The sequence below is a fragment of the Schistocerca gregaria genome, chromosome 9 (assembly GCF_023897955.1).
Source record: "Schistocerca gregaria isolate iqSchGreg1 chromosome 9, iqSchGreg1.2, whole genome shotgun sequence".
Taxonomy (NCBI): Eukaryota; Metazoa; Arthropoda; class Insecta; order Orthoptera; family Acrididae; genus Schistocerca; species Schistocerca gregaria.
In genome coordinates, this window is record NC_064928.1 from 197557091 (window position 1) to 197579122 (window position 22032).

At 39.9% G+C, this 22032-nt stretch overlaps 1 protein-coding gene across 1 annotated transcript in view; it reads right to left on the bottom strand.

The window, feature by feature from the left end:
• Nucleotides 1-21760, bottom strand: part of LOC126291991 (protein roadkill-like) — a 28230-nt gene extending 6470 nt beyond the window's left edge. The window contains exons 1-2 of the mRNA XM_049985763.1: nucleotides 21661-21760; nucleotides 9671-10761 (exon numbers count right to left, since the gene is read on the bottom strand). Coding sequence (XP_049841720.1) covers nucleotides 9671-10689 — 1019 coding nt within the window. The 5' untranslated portion in view covers nucleotides 10690-10761; nucleotides 21661-21760. The remainder of the gene's footprint in view (nucleotides 1-9670; nucleotides 10762-21660) is intronic.
• Nucleotides 21761-22032: the final 272 nt, after the last annotated feature.

Consider the following 22032-nt stretch of genomic DNA (forward strand, 5'->3'; position numbering starts at 1 on the left):
TTGCGCTTTGTCCTGTACATCGCTGATGGCAAAAGTGAGACACATATGTCACAACTGATAATTATCTCAAGAAAATGTCTTCTCCAAGTTGTAGATAGTACCTACAGTAGCCCGAAAATTGCTTCATTACTCACTTTGAAACAGATAAATGAATGAATTGACAGCATGACACAGCAGTAACTATGGAAGGGATACTATAGTGGCATACACAGTATTATCATCATCATCATTATTATTATAGTGCTATACACATTATTATTATTATTATTACTACTACTATTAGTGGCTGCAGTCAGACACAAACCATTAACAACATGAAGTCTTCCAATTTCTGCTAGTTCAGAAATAAGAAGTGCAGCAGTCAAGTGATTTATGAACATTAGGTATAGAAGACACATTTTAACTTGGCACGATTTTAAATGAGATTTCAATGTTCAGGTCAAGCAAGGGCTGCAATGAAGAGCAGGATGAGTATGTTTTGTAACATGTGTCTACCCTCACTGTGGATAATTAGCTTTCTTATCTGAGAAGGAGCTGTGAGTAGCACTAGTGATGCATGACAAATTCCTCCCTCATTCAAACATGCGCGCACCACACACACACACACACACACACACACACACACACACACACACACACACACACACACACACAAACTACATATCATTCATCATTTTAAAAATAAAAAGCGTTCCAAGAAAAGTCTTTCATTCTACAGTTTAGTTAGGTGTTAATAATTTGGGAGAGGGGAGGGAGAGGGTACTAGCTAATATCTAATTGCACTCAGGGGTAATTGTCTAAGAGAGGTTGCAAACCACTGAGATAGAGTTACATGAGACTACAGGCTCAGTAGACAGAATACAACAAGAGAAAGACCCATTGACTTTGTAACAGAGCAGGTGGACCTTTTTGCTTTGCTTTCCCCAAAAATTAGTATTAATTTTTTCAAATTTAGTGAAATCTTCAATATGCTCGTCTATATGGCATGTGCACAGTACATAAAAATCTCAAATATTGACTCTGGGCTTATCTAATTTCACTTTAGTACCTATTACAATTTTTTGGTTATTTAGAATCCATAAGTGTAAGTAGTTTACTTAAAAACCACGCTAATTACAAAACATTGGTAATTTCAGATTTCATTATAACTTCATTTGTAAACATGTACCTGATTAATGACTTCCAGATAAAGTAGATAAGAAAGACATATAAATAAAGGAAGTACTGCAACAACCAATGACAAAACTATGTTAGCAACTCTTGCACCCATTTAGTTTCAGAGTAATTAGCTTGCTTAGTAAAAACATTGTTGTATTGTACTGTATTGTACTGTATGTTAACCGGGGACCTAGAAACTACAGAGAGGCTCTATCCCTGCCGCAGCTGCAGTGGTCTACAACCCCATGACGACTACCACAGTCCACTTCATCCCTCTGTCACCGAACCCAGGGTTATTGTGCGGTTCGGCCTCGGTGGACCCTCCAGGGAACATCCCACACCAAATGAATGTAACCCCTATGTTTGCGTGGTAGAGTAATGGTGGTGTATGTGTACATGGAGAACTTGTTTGCGCAGCAATCACCGACATAGTGTAATTGAGGCGGAATAAGGGGAATCAACCTGCATTCGCTGAGACAGATGGAAAACCTCCTAAAAACCATCCACAGACTGGCCGGTTCACCGGACCTCGACACAAATCCACCGAATAGATTTGTGCTGGGGACCAGGCGCCCCTTCCCACCTGGAAAGACTTAAGTTAGACCGCACGGCCAACCCGGCAGGCAAAAAACATTGTTACTAGGATAGAAGCCAAAACTTAGACAAACTAACCAGTATAATTCAGTAATAGTCATGTCTGTACCTAAAAGTCCTCATTCAAACAAATCTTCTTCCACTATTCAGTTACTCTGAACTGTACATCTTTATGGTAATTTATGAAAAACTAGAAAACAACAATAGTTAACTTTGGTTTAAAAAAATTACAAATCAGAAAATGTACTTTGATTCATCAAAGTTTTGTATCTAGGAGTTCAGTCCATGATTAATTGACTGTTTTGAATCATTCGCTGTGAGGTTGTAATTAATTTCATGAATTGTGTTGATCTTTCAGTACTGATCATCTATTGTGGCAATAGTATCAGACTGTAAACTGTGTTATTTATAAATGACAGTTACTGGGCACATAATTTTTGTACTGATATGGCTGTTAGACATTGATTTAAAAACTTTAATTAGTGACTGTGTTTGCCACATGTATACTTTTGTGTCACTTCAGTGTTAGGTTATTGCAATTGAACAACCACACTATAGGACAATTACTGAGTGTAGTATGTGACCTGTTTATCTGTGAATAATTTAAGCAGATGAGGCTCGATCTGGTCATAAACAGTAGTTCATATCCATGTCTAAGTGCAAGTAAACTGTTTGAACTGGAAATCAGGTGTGAACATTTTCCCTTTGACTGCTACAGATGAGCTGTTTGCATTCCACACTGAGGCTGCATTAATTATGGCTGTACTGCTCACCAAATGCTGGTGACTGTGCTCAAAGACAGCATTTGTGACAATATGAAATACTTATTATCTGATATGTTATAAATTATTAAGTGAAAAAATTTGCACATCTTATGAACTGATAGCATCACTTGATTAAGAATTGAATCTCTTTTTGTTGTGTGTCACTGCTAAATTTTTAGCTTTGATGTTGGCTGCAAAGCTGAAACAAATGATAAATTTTGGTCAAATATTATGTGACCAAGGTATTGACTTTTATGACCTAACTTCTATCAAACTTGAGGGAGCTGCAGTAGATAAAAACTGTAGGGAAAGACAGAGATTGGTATATATTCAACAAATAATTGACGATGTTGGGTGAAAATGCTACTCTAAGATAAAGAAGAAGGCACAGAAGAGAAATTCGTGACAAGCTGCATGAAGACAATCAGAGCACTGGAAACCCTTTACAAAAAGTATGCACTCTAATCTCTCTCATATTCTTCTCCTCACAGAGATTCATCGGAACTATGTCAACTTTCTACCAAGGATTCCCCCTGAAAGTTTCCGTAGCATTTCCATTACTCTTTCATATGGGTTATGCCAATCTGTTACAATCCTAGCAGGATGTCTCTGAATTCTTCTGATGTCTGTTGTTGTGCATCCTTGATAAGGACTCCAAATACTGGAATAATATATATTTGGAGTTCTGTATAAGTATTTAGGGGTAATTCTAAGAAGTCGTGTGGAAACTTCATGTCAAATCATATAAATATGGTGTGAAGTTTCCACATCACTTCTTAGAAATACCCCTAAATATTTAGACAGTTTGGTGTGTCAATATTTTAATTGGAAGCTACTGAGTTCTTCCTCTCCATTAAGGGCATTATCTTGGAGTTACCAACATTTCAGTGAGAACTGCCACTCATTACATCAAGGGGAAACTGTGTCAAATTCTTTCTGCAATCCCTTACACTGCAGGTGGTGTTATGCTGTTAGCAAAGGCACTCGCACTGGTTGTCTGCTGCCATAGCTCTTTAACACCAAATTTAATTGCACTGTCCTAATGGATATGCTTGTCATATGTCCCACATTGATTTCTGCAGTTATTTCAGTATTGCTTGTAAGTTAACACTGACAGCTCTATGCAAACACTGCTACACTCTGTCATTAAGTGGAGGCCGTCGGTCACTGCATTGTCTGTGGTGAGGGGTAATGCCTGAAATCTGGCATTCTCAGCAAACTCTTGATGCTGCAGATCTCATAATACTGAATTCTTTAACAATTTCCAAAGCGGAATGTCTCGTGTCTAGTTCCAACTACCATTCTGTGTTCAAAGTCTAAAATTAACTCAAACTTATTTATGAAAATTCTGTCAAACATTTAACTGTATAAATTTGTTCATATTATGTCAAAGAGTAGGAACAACACTAGTAATAAAAATAACTGTGGAATTAAATGAAAATTATCTTTTCCCATACTAACCGTTTATGAAATGTATTTCTTCAATTCTAGATCTAGAAATGCATCGGTATTGAAATTCTGCTTTACGGCACTAGGATATACTAAAATTGTCAAAAGTTTATAATTATTAATTCTAATTATGCAATTATTAAACATTTCTATTAACTATGGAAATTGTAATGTGTTGTTTGTACTCTGACAGCAGCACCTGCCAGTTCAGCACAGCTCTATGAGGTGTGTGTGTGTGTTTGGGGGGGGGGGGGGGGGGGGGTTGTTCATGTGGGTAGTTAGTTGGTGCAAAATAATGTATTTCTTTGTCTGGTGACATTTAAAGCAATAAATAAAAGGTAATTTGAAACAGTGTTGGTTTAATTAATATATTTACCACATAACCTGGCACACAATTGAGCTTTACTCCCAACAAATGAGTGGGTGGTGGAGTCAAACATACTAGACAAAATTCCTGTCATTATTAAATTCAAAGGGGAACATTTTTAACATTAGAGTTAGGTTACGGACAGACAGTATTGAAACAAATTGGTGCAGAACAAGACCGTAATATATGCAGCAGTTTCTAGAAAAACAAAGTTAATTTGCTTCATCAGAACATTAAGAGATTGAAAGACAAGATAGATGAGCCTGTTGTATGCCTAGAAAATGTGCAAAATTCTGAAATGATTCTGACAGATGTTCTGTGTCTCACTGAACATCGTGTATCTGCAGGAATGGAGAAATTAAATATCAAGGATTACAGACTACCACCATTTTTGTGTGGGGTTAACATGGAAAAAGAAGGCAATGCAACATATATAAAAATTAGATACAAAATCAAAAAATTGAAATACAATCTAGAAGCATGTGCTTGTGAGTTGTTACTACCCAATACTCCTCTAATAATTTTAACAGTATACAAAAACCTTGCAGCTATTTATGAGAAATCTGGAAGTGTTATTGAGCTAATTGTCATGCAAGAAGAAACAGTAGTTTGTGAAGATTTCAACGATTTCTTGTCCATGTACAAGATACCATAACAATTTGCAAGTTGCAAGTACTTCTAATAATCGCTTTCTAAATGCTGCAGAAACAACAGCATTAAATGGTTCAGTTGAAGAAGCAAGGGAATATATTAAAAAGTCATTCAACAAAACTTTAAGAAACTAGAAGTACCACCAACATACTTCACTGAAATTAAGAGAACTATACAAATTCTAAAATGCAAAAGCTTGAGCAGTGTTGATGGAACTTCAAACAGAATTATGAGAATTTGTTTCAACTTAATACGTAATGTTCTTAGTGATTATGTAATGCTTCATGGGAATAGCAATTTTTTTTCAGACAGGTTAAAATATGCAATTGTTAAAGAGCTTCATAAGAAAGCTGACAAGAAAGACTTGTTTAGATATCATCAGATTTCCTTACTGACATCTTTTGCCAACCTACATGAAAAACTAATGTTCTGCAAAGTAGTCTCTCACTTAAGTACAAACAATTTAGTTAGCATATCACAGTTTGACTTCCAAAAGGGTAGCTCAACTAAGAATGCTGTTTATACATTCACTCATCAAATAGTGCAAGCTGTAAATAATAAAATACTGCCAGTTCATATTTTTTCTGATATTTTCAATGTGTTTGTGAAGATCAGATTACACTCTTAGAAAAACTCATGTTTGATGGAACTGAGGGCTTTACATACAGCTGCTGTGGACCATGATAAACAAACAGAATGCAAAAAGTTGTGCAGAATAGTTTAATCAATGTCGTAAGGTTAACAAATTTTAATGACTGGGGAGAAATCACAAAGGGGTCCCACAGGGTTCAATTTTTGATCCGCTCCTATTCCTACACCACACAGTACTAGTATCATAATAAAACCCATTAGAGAGAATGCAACAGAAGAGATAGTAAATGATGTTTTCCACAGAATTATTCAAGTGGTTCTCAGAACATTGATTCCCCCTGACTCTTTGGGGGGAAAATTAGGGAAGAATGCTCCAAATTTTTGGACGTACAAACAGGTGAAAACTCGAGCTGAAAGAAAAACAACATTACTTAGCTTCTCAAACAATGAAGTTCAACTATTTTACTTCTTCAGATAATTGCTAGTCCTTGCAACAAATGAATCTACCTCCTGACATTTTTGGATATTTCCATTCAATATCATCTTGTGGAGTATTTTTCTGGGATAATCATCACTTAGGAAGAAAGTACCAACTGCACGGAAGTGAGAAGTATGAATAAAATATAGTTTTCACCCAGGGACAGCTAGGCATTTTAACTGCACCATCACAACACATATTTTCACTAACAAAATTCATCATAAATAATCCATCACAATTTGAGAAGAACAGTGAGGTCAATACCTACAACACTAGAGGTAAAATGACCATTATTACATACATCATAGCTCTGAAAGGAGTTCAACGTGGAGCAACAAAAATCTTTGATCATTTGGCCAATAACATGAAAGTCCATAAAGTAACAAAGCAAATTTTAAATCTGACTTACAATTATTTCTCCTGTACAAGTCTCCCTATTCCATGGACAAATTTCTATTTAAAAACTGATTGCCTCAAAAAAGAAAAAAAACTAACAAACTTGTTTTGAAGTGCAGTTAAATGAGTAAGACTAAAACAGTGATATGCTCATTACATAATATGTTTATAACTGATTCCACATCAATTTGATAAAAGAATCATTCAAATGATCTGTGAAACACATGACTAACTAACTAACCAACTAACTACCAACTAACTAATTTTGCCATTTGAACCTTTACATTTCATTGAAGTACACTTTCAGTTGTTCCAATAAAACCATCTTAGTGTTTCAAAGTTTACTATTTGCAATTATTATGATGCTTATAAATTTATCAATGTTCAAAGATGATTGTTACATACCCTATTATGACTTCTATGAACAGGAGTGGCCTGTGCTATATCTCAGTCCATTTGGCACTATTTGCTGTGCAAGTGTTTTTCAATAAATATGAGCTAGAACAGGAGCTAATTGCATGACATACACAATGTAAAAGCTGACTGAAATTCTGCCAGGGCCTGGTACCTAGTTTGTCTTAAGCAACCTTATTTTTTTTCAGGATCTGGGCTGGTGATATGTATACACTTTAATTACAGTGTGAAGCACGAAAAAACTGGACCCGGGTACAGACTGCTCACCAATTATGCATAAATTGTTGTCTGCTACTAGCAGATACAGCGACAGGATTAGCTTATTTGTTATTTCTTAATTATCTAATTATTATATGTTTATGGTTTATTGTGGTAGGCAATAATTTATGCATAATTGGCGAGCAGTCTGTAAATGGGGCCAGATTTTTGTTAGCAATGCTGTATTAAAACATATATCCACATTACGTTACCTAATTAATGTTTGAAAACAACTTTTCAGCAATCATCATGAAAACAATGTACCAACAAAAATATTGTATAAACTCATCTACAGCCTAAAAAATCAATAAAATTGTGTGTGAAATCTTATGAGACTTAACTGCTAAGGTCATCAGTCCCTAAGGTTACACACTACTTAACCTAAATTATCCTATGGACAAACACATACACGCATGCCTAAGGGAGGACTCAAACCTCCACCGGGACCAGCCACACAGTCCATGACTGCAGCGCCTTAGACTGCTTGGCTAATCCCGTGCGGCTAAAAAAATCAATATATGTAACATGAATTTACATATCAGGCATCATTGTGAGAGTACACAGGGTGACTGATAAGATATAAAAGGAGGTGACACTTAAACGTGGGAGGAGTAAGATGGACAGTAGACGGGAGAGAGGAAAGCAGACAGAGGCAAGTGATGATACAAAAATTGATAATATGCTTTAAAATTAAAATAAAATACAGAACAGTATAGTATATAAAAGACAGACAAAGATACATAAAATACACATAAAAAGTATTATTACAAAGAAAGTAAAGACACAGATGACACAGAACCTAAGACAAACACAAGATTGATCTAGGAAGCTATTGATGGCAAGTAAATAGAAGCACCAAAGGGCATCCTTATATATGAACACAATGTTTATACTATATGCATTCTGAGGGAATGAGCATGGTTGTTGTTTATAGTAATAAATATATTGACACTAAGATTGAGAACATGATTTAAAATACATAAAGAAAATATGCTCATAAAATGGTCATTAATGCTATTAAGAAACCATATTATTTAATGTCTAAAAAAAATACACTGCTGCACACACCACCTTTTTTAAAAAAAGTTACTCTGTCAAGAATCGCTACAAGTTAGCTGCAACCCTTTCACAGGGAGCTGGACTTACATCTTTTGATATTACCAATCTTAACATTACCATCCCTGAGGGTGAAACCACCGAGATACTAAGATAATTAAAAATAATCTCCTCACTTACAAAAAAATTATCAAAGAGCATAACAGCCAAACTTTCTGAATTATTAATATCAGTATTTCATTATAACTACTTCTCCTTTAACAACAAAAGTTTGATTCAGGAAGGACTATCTATGGGCTCTCCACTTGCTGGTACTTTTGCCAGCTTCTTGATCAGTTATCTTGAAAACCAGTTTTTTGGTATACATTTACAAGAGCCACAGAGAATAATTTATTGAGAAAGACATGATGATGACATTCTGTTGTATCGAGTACCTAAGGATGACACTGATCTGTTAGCTCATAAGATGTGCAAACTTCATTCTACTATTCACTTTACTGTAGACAAAATGTGTCAATTTTCTGGGTTTATGCATCATTGGTTGGCATTTATTGTAAGTCTACAACAACCAATATCACTATTTCTTAGAATTCTTTTCATTCAGTGCAACATAAAAAAAGATTTCTTTCAAGTAATGATAAGCAGATTACTTAAATTTTGCCTTAATAATACAGAAACTACAAAGAGTTAATTACATTGCCTCCAAAAATGGCTGTCATTATTCGGCGACAGTGTGGTTTACTGCAAACTGCTTCCCCATGGTGGCCTATATGCAACTGTTAGTGCTGACACTGAATGTCAACAACTGAGATGTCTCACATACACAATGACTAGGAAGACTGAGTGAAATGATGCTACTCCATGATAACACCCACCAACATTTTGCTAGACTGACAAAAACACTATACAGAGGTGGGTTGGAAGTCATTCTGCACTCAGATTATTCACTTTCTCTTGCACCCTCACATTGTCACCTTTTCTGCTCACTATCAAAGAACCTTTTCTGCACCAAAATGTGCTCCAAACATGGCTCGATTAGTTCTTTGCCTCTAAACCACGATTTCTGCAGTTGCACGACTGAAATGTTACCCTGACGATAAAAGTCTCTGGTATGTGTATCTGTTGTGTTTATTAAACTCACTGAAAAATGCTACAAATGTATGCACCAACCTAATAAATTATTTATTAGACCATTGTGTGTATTTACCTCCAAAAATGAAGTGTTAGCTCCAAAACTACAGTTGATCGTATTATTAACACCTAGAACGTTAAGGTAGTTAACACGTAATATACTGAACATTTCCTCACCTCTAAAATGAATATATTGCCACAAATTAGTTACACAAATCAGTTGCTCTGTCATTGTAACTTCCCACAATCGTTTGTGACAGGTGTTAACAACATATACTTTAAGGTTTTAGGGCATGCATGGCCCCTTGAAAATTTAACAAGCTAATTGACATTTAAATTTCACAGAGTGTTGCACTCATTTACCTCTCTGATCCTTCAGTGAGCAATTTGCTGATTGTCTCCACAGCTGCAGGATACCTGTCAATGATGTTTGCCCAGCCTCTGCTCCCGACCACCTGCTCAAGATTCTGCTTAATGAAATCCACACACACCTTCTGCAGGAAGCTGCACGAGTGAATGACGGCATAGACAGCAATATCAGCAGCACTGTCTATTGTAAGATGCCTCACTAGCTCCAACTCACACTTCAACTTGGGATCCTGGAGCCCGTATTTGTCGAAGACCACCAAGAGTTGCTCTGTCATGTCACTCGGTACCTGTATTCTGTCTGTGTACATGTAGCGCAGCATCTCTGACACGACCTGTGGTTCAGCATCAGAGATCTCCACAAGCCCTTCCAGAGCCTCCTTGGTGTCATGACTAAGCATGGCTCTGAACACGGGGCTACGTGCACACAGTATCGCTCTGTGCGCATCCAGCTGGACTCCTCCAGCACTCAGCTTGATATCTGTGAGGTTTTTCGATTTCAGCAACTGCTCCAGATCCTCAGCTAAGGCCGAATGTAGTTCTTCTTCGTCTGCATCTCTAGTGTTTTCCGTTACCACTTCTACAGTGCACACTTCACATTCAAAAGTCCAGGGCTCACCCAGTTCTTTCACATCGAAGTTGTCCTTCACACATACTAGACTAGATATCCCATATCTTTCGAGACTGCAGAATACAGGTGGATACACACAGTGTTTTGATCCTTCCTGATCCAACACGGTAGCTTTAAGGGTTGCATTTACAGGCTCAGAATTGCTGCTAGTCACAAGGCAGAAGCACATCATCGGGTTGCCTTCACTCTTTTCAAGTTGCACGCACCATTTACTCGAATTTGGGTGAGAGAATACGGGAGATCTAATGTTATCAGCACCCTCGGGGCAAATATCAAAGCCAGAAACTGTCCAGTTGTAGACAGCTTTCAGTGCTTTCAGTGTTGTGCTTCCTGACAGTTGCACTGTTTCAGGTCTACTAACGTGCACTAAAGGCAGACAGGGCATTGTAACTTATGCAATAGTGTCCAGCTGTGAATTGACACTGTTAGCAAAATATGCCCACTAGCAGTTGACGTCCTGTTAAGAAAGAAAATACAAATAAATTAGTGAAAAGGGAACTATGGACATCTTAGAAATGTATAATTAGAACTAGATAACAGAAACATTCCAATACTTGTAAGTGAATTATTCATTCATGTTTCATAGAACACATTACTATTCAGTGAAAAAATCTCCTCGTTCTGTTAAAAGTCTTAAATCTTTACATTCCTGCTAACTGCTTTTTTCTAGACGAGCTTGGACACATACCCTGAGATGACAAAAATCTTGGGATAGTGATACACACACATGAAGCCGGTAGTATCGTGAACACGAGGTGTAAAAGGACAGTGCATTGGCGGAGCTGTCATTTGCATTCAGTGATTCGTATGCAAAAGTCTCCAACACAATTATGGCTGCAGGACGGGAATAGCAGACTCTGAACGGGGAATGGTTGTCGGAGCTAGACGCATGGGACACTGCATTTTAGAAATCGTTAGGGAATTCGACACTCTGACATTCAGTGTCGAGAGTGTGCTGCCAGTATCAAATTTCAGGCATTACCTCTCACCACGGACAATGCAGTGGCTGGTGCCATCACTTAATGGTTGAGAGCAGTGCCATTTGTGTAAAGTTGTCAGTGCTAACAGACAAGCAACACTGCACTGCAAAAACCAATGTGGGATGTATGGTGAACATACAGTATCTGTTAGGACAGTGTGGTGACAGCTGGTGTAAATGGGCTATGGCGGCAGACAAACAACGGGAGAGCCTCTACTAACACCATGACTTCGCCTGCAGTGTCTTGACCCAATGAATCCTTTGGCCCAAGGAGTCAACAAGACACTGCCCAAACTGGTAGTGCCTCCGTAATGGCGTGGTCTGTGTTTACGTGGAATGGACTGGGTCCTGGTTAGGGTTGGCTAGTTGGAGACACTTTGCAGCCATTCATGCCATCATGTTCCCTAACAATGATGGAATTTTTATGGCTGACAAGGTGCCATCTCACCATGCCACAACTGTTCACGATTGGTTTGAATAATATTGCCCAACATGAATTCCACTGAACATTTATGGGGCATAATCAAGACATCAGATCATACACAAAATCCTGCACTGGCGTCATCTACATATGCATCCACACTGCGCAAGCCACTTGACGGTGTGTGGCAGAGGGTAGCTTGAGTACCTCTGTCGGTTCTCCCTTCTATTCCAGTCTCGTATTGTTTGTGGAAATAAAGATTGTCAGTATGCCTCTGTGTGGGCTCTAATCTCTCTGATTTTATCCTCACTGTCTCTTCACGAGATATACGTTGGAGTGAGCAATACTGCTTGACTCCTTGGTGAAGGTATGTTCTCGAAACTTCATCAAAAGCCTGTACCGAGTCACTGAGTGTGTCTCTTGCAGAGTCTTCCACTGGACTTTATCTATCATCTCTGTAACGCTTTTGTGATTACTAAATGATCCTGTAACGAAGCGTGCTGCTCTCCGTTAGATCTTCTCTATTTCTTCTATCAATCCTATCTGGCACGGATCCCACACTGCTGAGCAGTATTCGAGCAGTGGGCGAACAAGTGTACTGTAACCTACTTCCTTTGTTTTCGGACTGCATTTCCTTAGGATTCTTCGAATGAATCTCAGTCTGGCATCTGCTTTACCGACTATTAATTTTATATGGCCATTCCATTTTAAAATCACACCTAATGCCTACTCCCAGATAATTTATGGAATTAACTGCTTCCAGTTGCTGACCTGCTATATTGTTGCTAAACGATAAAGGATCTTTCTTTCTATGTATTCGTAGAGAGATTCAATTGCCATTCCCTGCACCATGTGTCAATTTGTTGAAGATCCTCTTGTGTTTCAGTACAATTTTCCATTGTTACAACTTCTCGATATACTACAGCATCATCCACAAAAAGTCTCAGTGAACTTCCGATGTTATCCACAAGGTTCATTTATATGTATTGTGAATAGCGACGGTCCTATAACACTCCCCTGTGGCACACCTGAAATCAATCTTACTTCGGAAGAAATCTCTCCATTAAGAATGACATACTGCGTTCTGTTATCTAGGAACTCTTCAATCCAATCACACAATTGGTCTGATAGTCCATATGCTCTTACTTTGTTCATTAAATGATTGTGTGGAACTGTATCAAACGCCTTGCGGAAGTCAAGAAACACGACATCTACCTGGCAACCCGTGTCTATGGCCCTCTGAGTCTCGTGGACGAATAGCGTGAGCTGGGTTTCACACGATCGTCTTTTTCGAAACCCATGTTGATTCCTACAGAGTAGATTTTTAGTCTCCAGAAAAGTCATTATACTCGAACATAATATGTGTTCCAAAATTCTACAACTGATCGACGTTAGAGATATAGGTCTATAGTTCTGCACATCTGTTTGACATCCCTCCTTGAAAATGGGGATGACCTGAGCCCTTTTCCAATCCTTTGGAACGCTACGCTCTTCTAGAGACCCACGGTACACCGCTGCAATAAGGGGGCAAGTTCCTTCGCATATTCTGTGTAAAATTGAAGTGGTATCCCATCAGGTCCAGCGGCCTTTCCTATTTTGAGCGACTTTAATTGTTTTTCTATCCCTCTGTCATCTACTTCGATATCTACCATTTTGACATCTACGCGACAATCTAGAACTACAGTGCAGTCTTCCTCTGTGAAACAGCTGTGGAAAAAGACATTTAGTATTTCAGCCTTTAGTCTGTCATCCTCTGTTTCAGTACCATTTTGGTCACAGAGTGTCTGGACATTTTGTTTTGATCCACTTACCACTTTGACATAAGACCAAAATTACTTAGGATTTCTGCCAAGTCCGTGCATAGTGTGGTGTCACCGCCAGACACCACACTTGCTAGGTGGTAGCCTTTAAATCGGCCGCGGTCCGGTAATATACGTCGGACCCGCGTGTCGCCACTATCAGTGATTGCAGACCGAGCGCCGCCACACGGCAGGTCTAGAGAGACTTCCTAGTACTCGCCCCAGTTGTACAGCCGACTTTGCTAGCGATGGTTGACTGACTTCTACGGTCTCATTTGCCGAGACGATAGTTAGCATAGCCTTCAGCTACGTTATTTGCTACGACCTAGCAAGGCGCCAGTATCCGTACTATTGATATTGTGAATCATGTACCATAAACAGCGACGTTCTCCATTAATGGATTAAAGTTAAGTATTCCACCAGCTACGTCCGTTTTTCTCAATTCTAATTCCCTTGTCATGTTCCAGACCTCACGCCAGCCTGCGTGAGCTAAAACGCGTGCATTTCGGCCTCCTTTAGCAATTCGGTGTAGGCTCTCCTGCCAACCACAACACATAGAACTATACTTTCAAATTCATTGAACACCTCTCGCATAGCCCTCTTCACACTACATTTCGCTTCGTGTAATTTTTGCTTGTCTGCAAGGTTTTGCCTACGTTTATGTTTGCTGAGAAGTTCTCTTTGCTTCTGTAGCAGTTTTCTAACTCGATTGTTGTACCGCGGTGGTTCTTTTGCATCTCTTGCGATATTGCTTGGCACATACTCATCTAATGATATTCTATGGTGGTTTTGAACTTTGTCCAGTGATCCTCAACACTATCTGAACTTGAGATAAAACTTTTGTGTTGAGCTGTGAAGTACTCTGAAATCTGCTTTTTGCCACTTTTGCTAAACAGAAAAATCTTCCTACCTTTTTCAAAAATTTCTATTTAAGGCTACAGAGGTAGCGTGGCTCAGTATTTCTGCTGGGGACTTTCAATGATTTGTTGAGTCCATGCCATGTTGAGATGTTGCAGTATACCAAGTGAAAGGAGGTCTGACAAGATGTTAGGAGGTATCCCATGACTTTTGTCACCTCAGTATAACTGGAACTAGATGACAGAAACTTCCAAATAATTGTACTAGAATGATTCATTCATTCATATTTGATAAAACATATTATGATACAAAAAAAAGCATTTCCTCGTTCTGACATGAGCCTTAAATCTGTGCATTTTTGTCTATTGCTTTCTTCTGGAAGAAGTTAAATGTATGTATATAGGTTTAATAATTGTTGTTCTCACAGGCAAAACCAACTTTTTTCATCAACCTGCCGGTATATTCCTGGACATTGTCCACTCCCCTTTCCCAACGAACCATGACCCATCCTTAGATGGGGGTGGCTTGTGTGCATTAACGATACAGATAGCTGTGCTGTAGGCACAATCATGTTGGAGGAGTAGCAAGGGACGGGCTACCCTGTGCTTCCTGAAGAGTGCCAGCAGCTTTCTCAGTAGTTGCAGAGGGAATAGTCTGCATGACTGACTGAACTGGCTTTGTAACATTAGCCAACATGGTCTCACTATACTGGAGAAGTGAATCATTGAAAGAAAGGGGGAAACTTTAGCTGTCTTTTTCCCCCTTGAGAACATGCAGCTCCATTCTATCATAGTGTAAAAATTTCCAGGATGACAATATTATAAAAGGGTAGTTGCTACTCAGCATATAGTGGAGATGCTAAGTCACAAATAGGCACAACAAGAAGACTGTCGCAAAGTGATCTTTCAGCCAACAAAGTAATCTTTGAAATTAGAGAAACATACACACACGCACACTCATGCAAACACAACTCACACACAAATGACCACAGTCTCTCACAGCTGACTGGCCTCAGCTGCCAGAGACTGAAGTCGTGTGTGTGTGTGTGTGTGTGTGTTTTGTCTAATTTTGGAGGAGGCCTTCTCGGCCAAAGGCTCGGTTTCCAACAGTCTTTTTGTTGTGCCTATACACTACTCAGCATCTCTGCTAAATGGTGAGTAGCAACTATCCTTTTCATAATATTGTTACATTCCATCCCGGACTTTCTATTGTTTAATTTCCAGGGTAAGATATTCTAAAGGCAAAATAGTCCCCCATTCAGATCTATGGACAGGTATTTGCCAAGAAAAAAAACCTGGCAAACTATATCCAGGCGAGTGAAATGCGTCATTCGACAGCTCACATGTAATTGGCTGTACTGTAATTGTGAGATTGTAATACAAGTCACGATAAACACTCACCGCTAGTAGTACCCAAGTACATTTTGTAAATGTAGGTTGCCATCACCACACATAAAGGGTGTTACAAAAAGGTATGGCCAAACTTTCAGGAAACATTCCTCACACACAAAGAAAGAAAATATTTTATGTGGACATGTGTCCGGAAATGCTTACTTCCTATGTTAGAGCTTATTTTATTACTTCTCTTCAAATCACATTACTCGTGGAATGGAAACACACAGCAACAGAACGTACCAGCATGCCTTCAAACACTTTGTTACAGGAAATGTTCAAAATGTCCTCCGTTAGCGAGGATACACGCATCCACCCCCCGTCGCATGGAATCCTTGATGCGCTGATGCAGCCCTGGAGAATGGCGTATTGTATCACAGCCGTCCACAATACGAGCACGAAGAGTCTCTACATTTGGTACCGGGGTTGCGCAGACAAGAGCTTTCAAATGCCCCCATAAATGAAAGTCAAGAGGGTTGAGGTCAGGAGAGCGTGGAGGCCATGGAATTGGTCCGCCTCTACCAATCCATCGGTCACCGAATCTGTTGTTGAGAAGCGTACGAACACTTCGACTGAAATGTGCAGGAGCTCCATCGTGCATGAACCACATGTTGTGTCGTACTTGTAAAGGCACATGTTCTAACAGCACAGGTAGAGTATCCCATATGAAATCATGATAACGTGCTCCACTGAGCATAGGTGGAAGAATATGGGGACCAATCGAGACATCACCAACAATGCCTGCCCAAACGTTAACAGAAAATCTGTGTTGATGACGTCATTACACAATTGCGTTCGGATTCTCTTCAGCCCACACATGTTGATTGGGAAAATTTACAATTTGATCACGTTGTAGTACATACTGACGAAACTAAAATGAGCTCTAACATGGAAATTAAGCGATTTCAGACACATGGTCCACATAACATCTTTTCTTTATTTGTGTGTGAGGAATGTTTCCTGAAAGTTTGGCCGTACCTTTTTGTAACACCCTGTATAAGCTGTGACACAACGTGTATTTAAATACAACAAAGAACCTTTTCTGACAATGACAAAAAAAATACATAGAAAAAGTGTTTAATAATAAATGAAACCACAAAATAAATAAATAACAACTGAAGTTAATGTCAGTGTCTTTGAGAAGCCATGCTGATTGTTACCGTGGTGACAGCACATAAAACTTGGTATGATAATGTGAACCTAAACACAACAAAGAACACGCTATTGACATTTGTAGGGCAAAATAAAGAAACAGGTGAGTAACCAGATGCAGAGTGAAGGAATTAATTCCACATACATTTACACTCACCAATTTATGGTTCAATGGCACAGTTCCATCCAGTTCTCCAAACTCACTGTCATTCAAACTGACACCAAAACCACCGTCATAATAATTGCTATATTACATTCATAGTGCCACCTATAGTTTGTGCTTCAATGTTAATCTTACCAGCATGATCTATTTTCTTCCTCAATGAGGTGGCATCTATAGTAGCAAGACATTCACATAATATATTTTCAATTCTGTTATGTTAAAAGACTTGTTATTATTTTTAATGTAGGTGTTAATATCACTCCAAACCAATTCAATTGGTTACATTAGTAAAGTGTCTGTATTTGCCTGTGTTTGTGAAGTTTGATGTAATGTTTGTTTGGAAACAGACACTTCTGACGATGATAGCTGTATTAAATCACGAAATGTATTCACAAACTGAGAATGTGGTACCACCATAGCTACACAATTTACTGGAAACAAATGAAAATTTGTGTCAAATGAGAACTCAGAGCTGGATTTCCCACTTTCCACGAGTGGTCACTTAATTTGTCTGGCATAAATTTTCATGTTCCCAGTTAAAGGTATAGTTATGGTGGTACCGTATTCACATTTTGGCAATACATTTTATGATTTAACATGGCTCTCAATTGTCAGCAGTGTCTGTTCCTTTGGGCACACATGCATACCCGAAGGAACATTGCATAAAAATTTACAGACAATGTGAAATAAAGACATTGCACTGATGTACAGGCTGGAACAAATGAAAGTGGCCCAGAGAATAGAGTTTCAGGGTACAAAGAATAGCAGCAGAGGAAAGGAAATACAGGTGCTATAGCAGATGTTGAGAGTGACCATCTTTCATTCCTTGGCACTTCTGTGCCCTAGTCCTCAAGTTGCTGAAAGTGGATCAAAGCTGGACTGCTGGAATTGCTGCAGTCTCATCCAACATGTTCTGCTGCAGTTCTTGAGGACTATGAGGGTTGTTGCAATACACCGTATACTCGAGGGCTCCCCACACAAAGTAATCGGACACTGACAAGTCAGGTGACCTGGGTGAGCAGAGTGACCTCTGCTAACAAGTCTATTAGCTGTGAAGAATGTGTAAATGTGCTCCAAGGTTTGTTCAGCTATATGGGTAGTTGCTCCATCCAGTTGGAAATAACTATAGGTCTTTTCCTCCTCCATTAATGCTGCCACTAATGGTTTCAAAATGTTGGCAATGTAATGTGCCAAAGTCAGCATCTGATGAAAGAAGATGGGGCCAATAATGCAGAGTGCATACACTGCACTTTAAACCCCAACCTTCTGATCACACAATGGTGTTTAGTGGAAGTTACGTGGATTCTCCACTGTCCAGAACCTGTGATTCTGTGAACTGATATAACCACTCAGGTGAAACCAGGCTTCATCAGCCATAAAGAACAGATCCATGTCCAAGCCATTCATAGTTACCTCAGCGAACAGTCAGTCACAAAACTGGAGGCACTGAGTGGAATCTGCTTGTTTTAATGCATGAACAACAGACACTCAGTAGAGAAACAGGTGCACGTCCAGGTGGAGTATTCATTCACATGTTCGATGTGATATGGTGATCTCTCGTGACATGTTGATCTCTTGTGACAGGCATCGGGATGATTTCTTAGGACTCAGAACTGTAGCCACATTTTCTGGTCTGTGGGCACGTTTCGGAATGTTTTTGGACTTGTTCAAAACAGATCCTGTTTGATGCCATTTTTAGTCTAAGTGTTGTGTGGGACTCTTTTCTGGTACTTTGACACCATTAAACTTCTCAGCAAACAACTGACCGCACTGTTTCCATGACTTTGTTGTCATGTAACTTTCCACAACAAACAATTGTGCATACCAATGTAACTTTTCACAACAAACAATTGTGCATACCAATTTAACTTTCCACAACAAACAATTGTACATACCATCATCCCTTTGCACTGATCCACACACACTGAAACAGCCTGTGCTATTCTCTAAATGGGTGTAGAATACGTGGCAGACATACACAGAGTGTGCACATCATGGGGTGTGATTTTACACTACTGGTCATTAAAATTGCTACACCAAGAAGAAATGCAGATGATAAACGGGTATTCATTAGACAAATATATTATACTAGAACTGACATGTAATTACATTTTCACGCAATTTGGCATCATAGATCCTGAGAAATCAGTACCCAACAACGGCCTTGATACGCCTGGGCATTGAGTCAAACAGAGCTTGGATGGTGTATACAGGTACAGTTGCCCATGCAGCTTCAACATGATACCACAGTTCATCAAGAGTAGTGACTGGCGTATTGTGACGAGCCAGTTGCTCGGCCACCATTGACCAGACGTTTTCAATTGGAGATCTGGAGAAAGTGCTGGCCAGGGCAGCAGTCGAATATTTTCTGTATCCAGAAAGACCCGTACAAAACCTGCAACGTGCGGTAGTGGATTAACCTGCTGAAATGTGGGGTTTCGCAGGGATCGAATGAAGGGTAGAGCCGGCCTTGTGACCGAGCAGTTCTAGGCGCTTCAGTCTGGAACCACGCGACCGATATGGTTGCAGGTTCGAATCCTGCCTCGGGCATGGATGTGTGTGGTGTCCTTAGGTTAGTTAGGTTTAAGTAGTTCGAAGTTCTAGGGGACAGCTGTTAAGTCCCATAGTGCTCAGAGGCATTTGCACCATTTTGAAGGGTAGGGCCATTGTAATAGCTACACCACGAAGATGACGTGCTACAGACGCATAATTTAACCGACAGGAAGAAGATGCTGTGATATGCAAATGATTAGCTCTTCAGAGCATACACACAAGGTTGGCGCCATTGGCGACACCTACAACGTGCTGACTTGAGGAAAGTTTCCAACCGATTTCTCATACACAAACATCAGTTGACCGGCGTTGCCTGGTGAAACCTTGTTGTGATGCCTCGTCTAAGGAGGAGGAATGCGTACCATCACGTTTCCGACTCTCATAAAGGTCGGATTCTAGCCTACATCGATAGCGGTTTATCGCATCGCGATACTGCTGCTCGCGATGGTCGAGATTCAATGACTGTTACCAGAATATGGAACGCCGTACTGGATCCCAACGGCCTCGTATCACTAGCAGTCGAGATGACAGGCATCTTATCCGCACGGCTGTAACAGATCGTGCAGCCACGTCTCGATCCCTGAGTCAACAGATGGGGACATTTGCAAGACAACAACCATCTGCACGAACAGTTCGACGACGTTTGCAGCAGCATGGACTATCAGCTCCGAGACCATGGCTGTGGTTACCCTTGACGCTGCATCACAGACAGGAGCGCCTGCGATGGTGAACTCAAGGACGAACCTGGGCGCACGAATGGCAAATCGTCATTTTTTTGGATAAATCCAGATACTGTTTACAGCATCATGATGGTCGCATCCGTGTTTGGCGACATCGCGGTGAACGCACATTGGAAGCGTGTATTCGTCATCGCCATACTGGCGTATCACCCGCCGTGATGGTATGGGGTGCCATTGGTTACACGTCTCGGTCACCTCTTGTTCGCATTGACGGCACTTTGAACAGTGGACGTTATATTTCAGATATGTTACGACCTGTGGCTCTACCCATCATTCGATCCTTGCGAATCCCTACATTTCAGCAGGATAATGCACGACCGCATGTTTCAGGTCCTGTACGGGCCTTTCTGGATACAGAAAATGTTGGACTGCTGCCCTGGCTAGCACATTCTCTTACCAACTGAAAACGTCTGGTCAATGGTGGCCGAGCAACTGGCTCGTCACAATACGCCAGTCACTACTCTTGGTGAACTGTGGTATCGTGCTGAAGCTGCATGGGCAGCTGTACCTGTACACGCCATCCTAGGCGTATCAAAGCCGTTTTTAAGGCCAGAGGTGGTTGTTCTGGGTACTGATTTCTCAGGATCTATTCCCCCAAATTGCGTGACAATGTAATTACATGTCCGTTCTAGTATAATATATTTGACCAATGAATAGCCGTTTATCATCTGCATTTCTTCTTGGTGTAGCAATTTTAATGGCCTGTATTATAATTACATATTGTACCACAAATGTATAATACACACTGGACCACAGTTTGGGGAAACTGCGATATCGGTATTAAAATTTATGCGCTAGAAATGCATCTTCTTCGGGTAGTTTAGAAAACATTCACACAAAATTGGAAAACCTTAACGTGGACCATCTCTGGAACTAGGCCACTTGACGTGGGTTTACCGTACAATGTTTCAATATGCTAATGTTTCAAAAGAGCAGTTTATGTCGCTAGGCACGCGCATACAAAGTTAAAACAACACTCACAATCGTACAAGAGTGTACTGTAACAGGCTAGTGGCAATATTAGCAGTTGGCTAGACCACTTATTATTTCAGTAGACATCTAAAGCTGAACAGAAACCGCAAGACAACGCCAAGGCCCAAATTTCAGACTTACCTCTGTAATAATGAAGATCACATTGTGGGCCTATACAACATACGCAAATCCTTTATTTTACAGGGGAGACAAATGCCATATTTGTATGGTTTTTACCAGAACAAGGTACGTATGGACACCTATCGAAATTTCGTGAAACAATGTCATTACCGTAATGAAATCATGAGAGCTTTTTGTTTGCACTTACCGAATTGTAGGCGTTTTTTGCACTCATGTAAAGAGACAGAGATGAAGGGAGACTGACTAGCAAGACGGCTGAGAACATATAACGCCAACCAGGAAATGTGATAGCTGAGCTAATCTCGCCATACAGGAAACGTCTCAGTTCTCGCTGCCAGAGAAACACGTACTTCCCCGTACGCCCAGAGCTCCTCGTTTCATCTTCAAAATGTTCAAATGTGTGTGAATTCTTGTGGCACTTTACTGCTAAGGTCATCAGTCCCTAAGCTTACACAGTACTTAACCTAAATTACCCCAAGGACAAACACACATACCCATACCCGAGGGAGGACTCGAACCTCCGCCGGGACCAGCCGCAGAGTCCATGACCGCAGCGCCA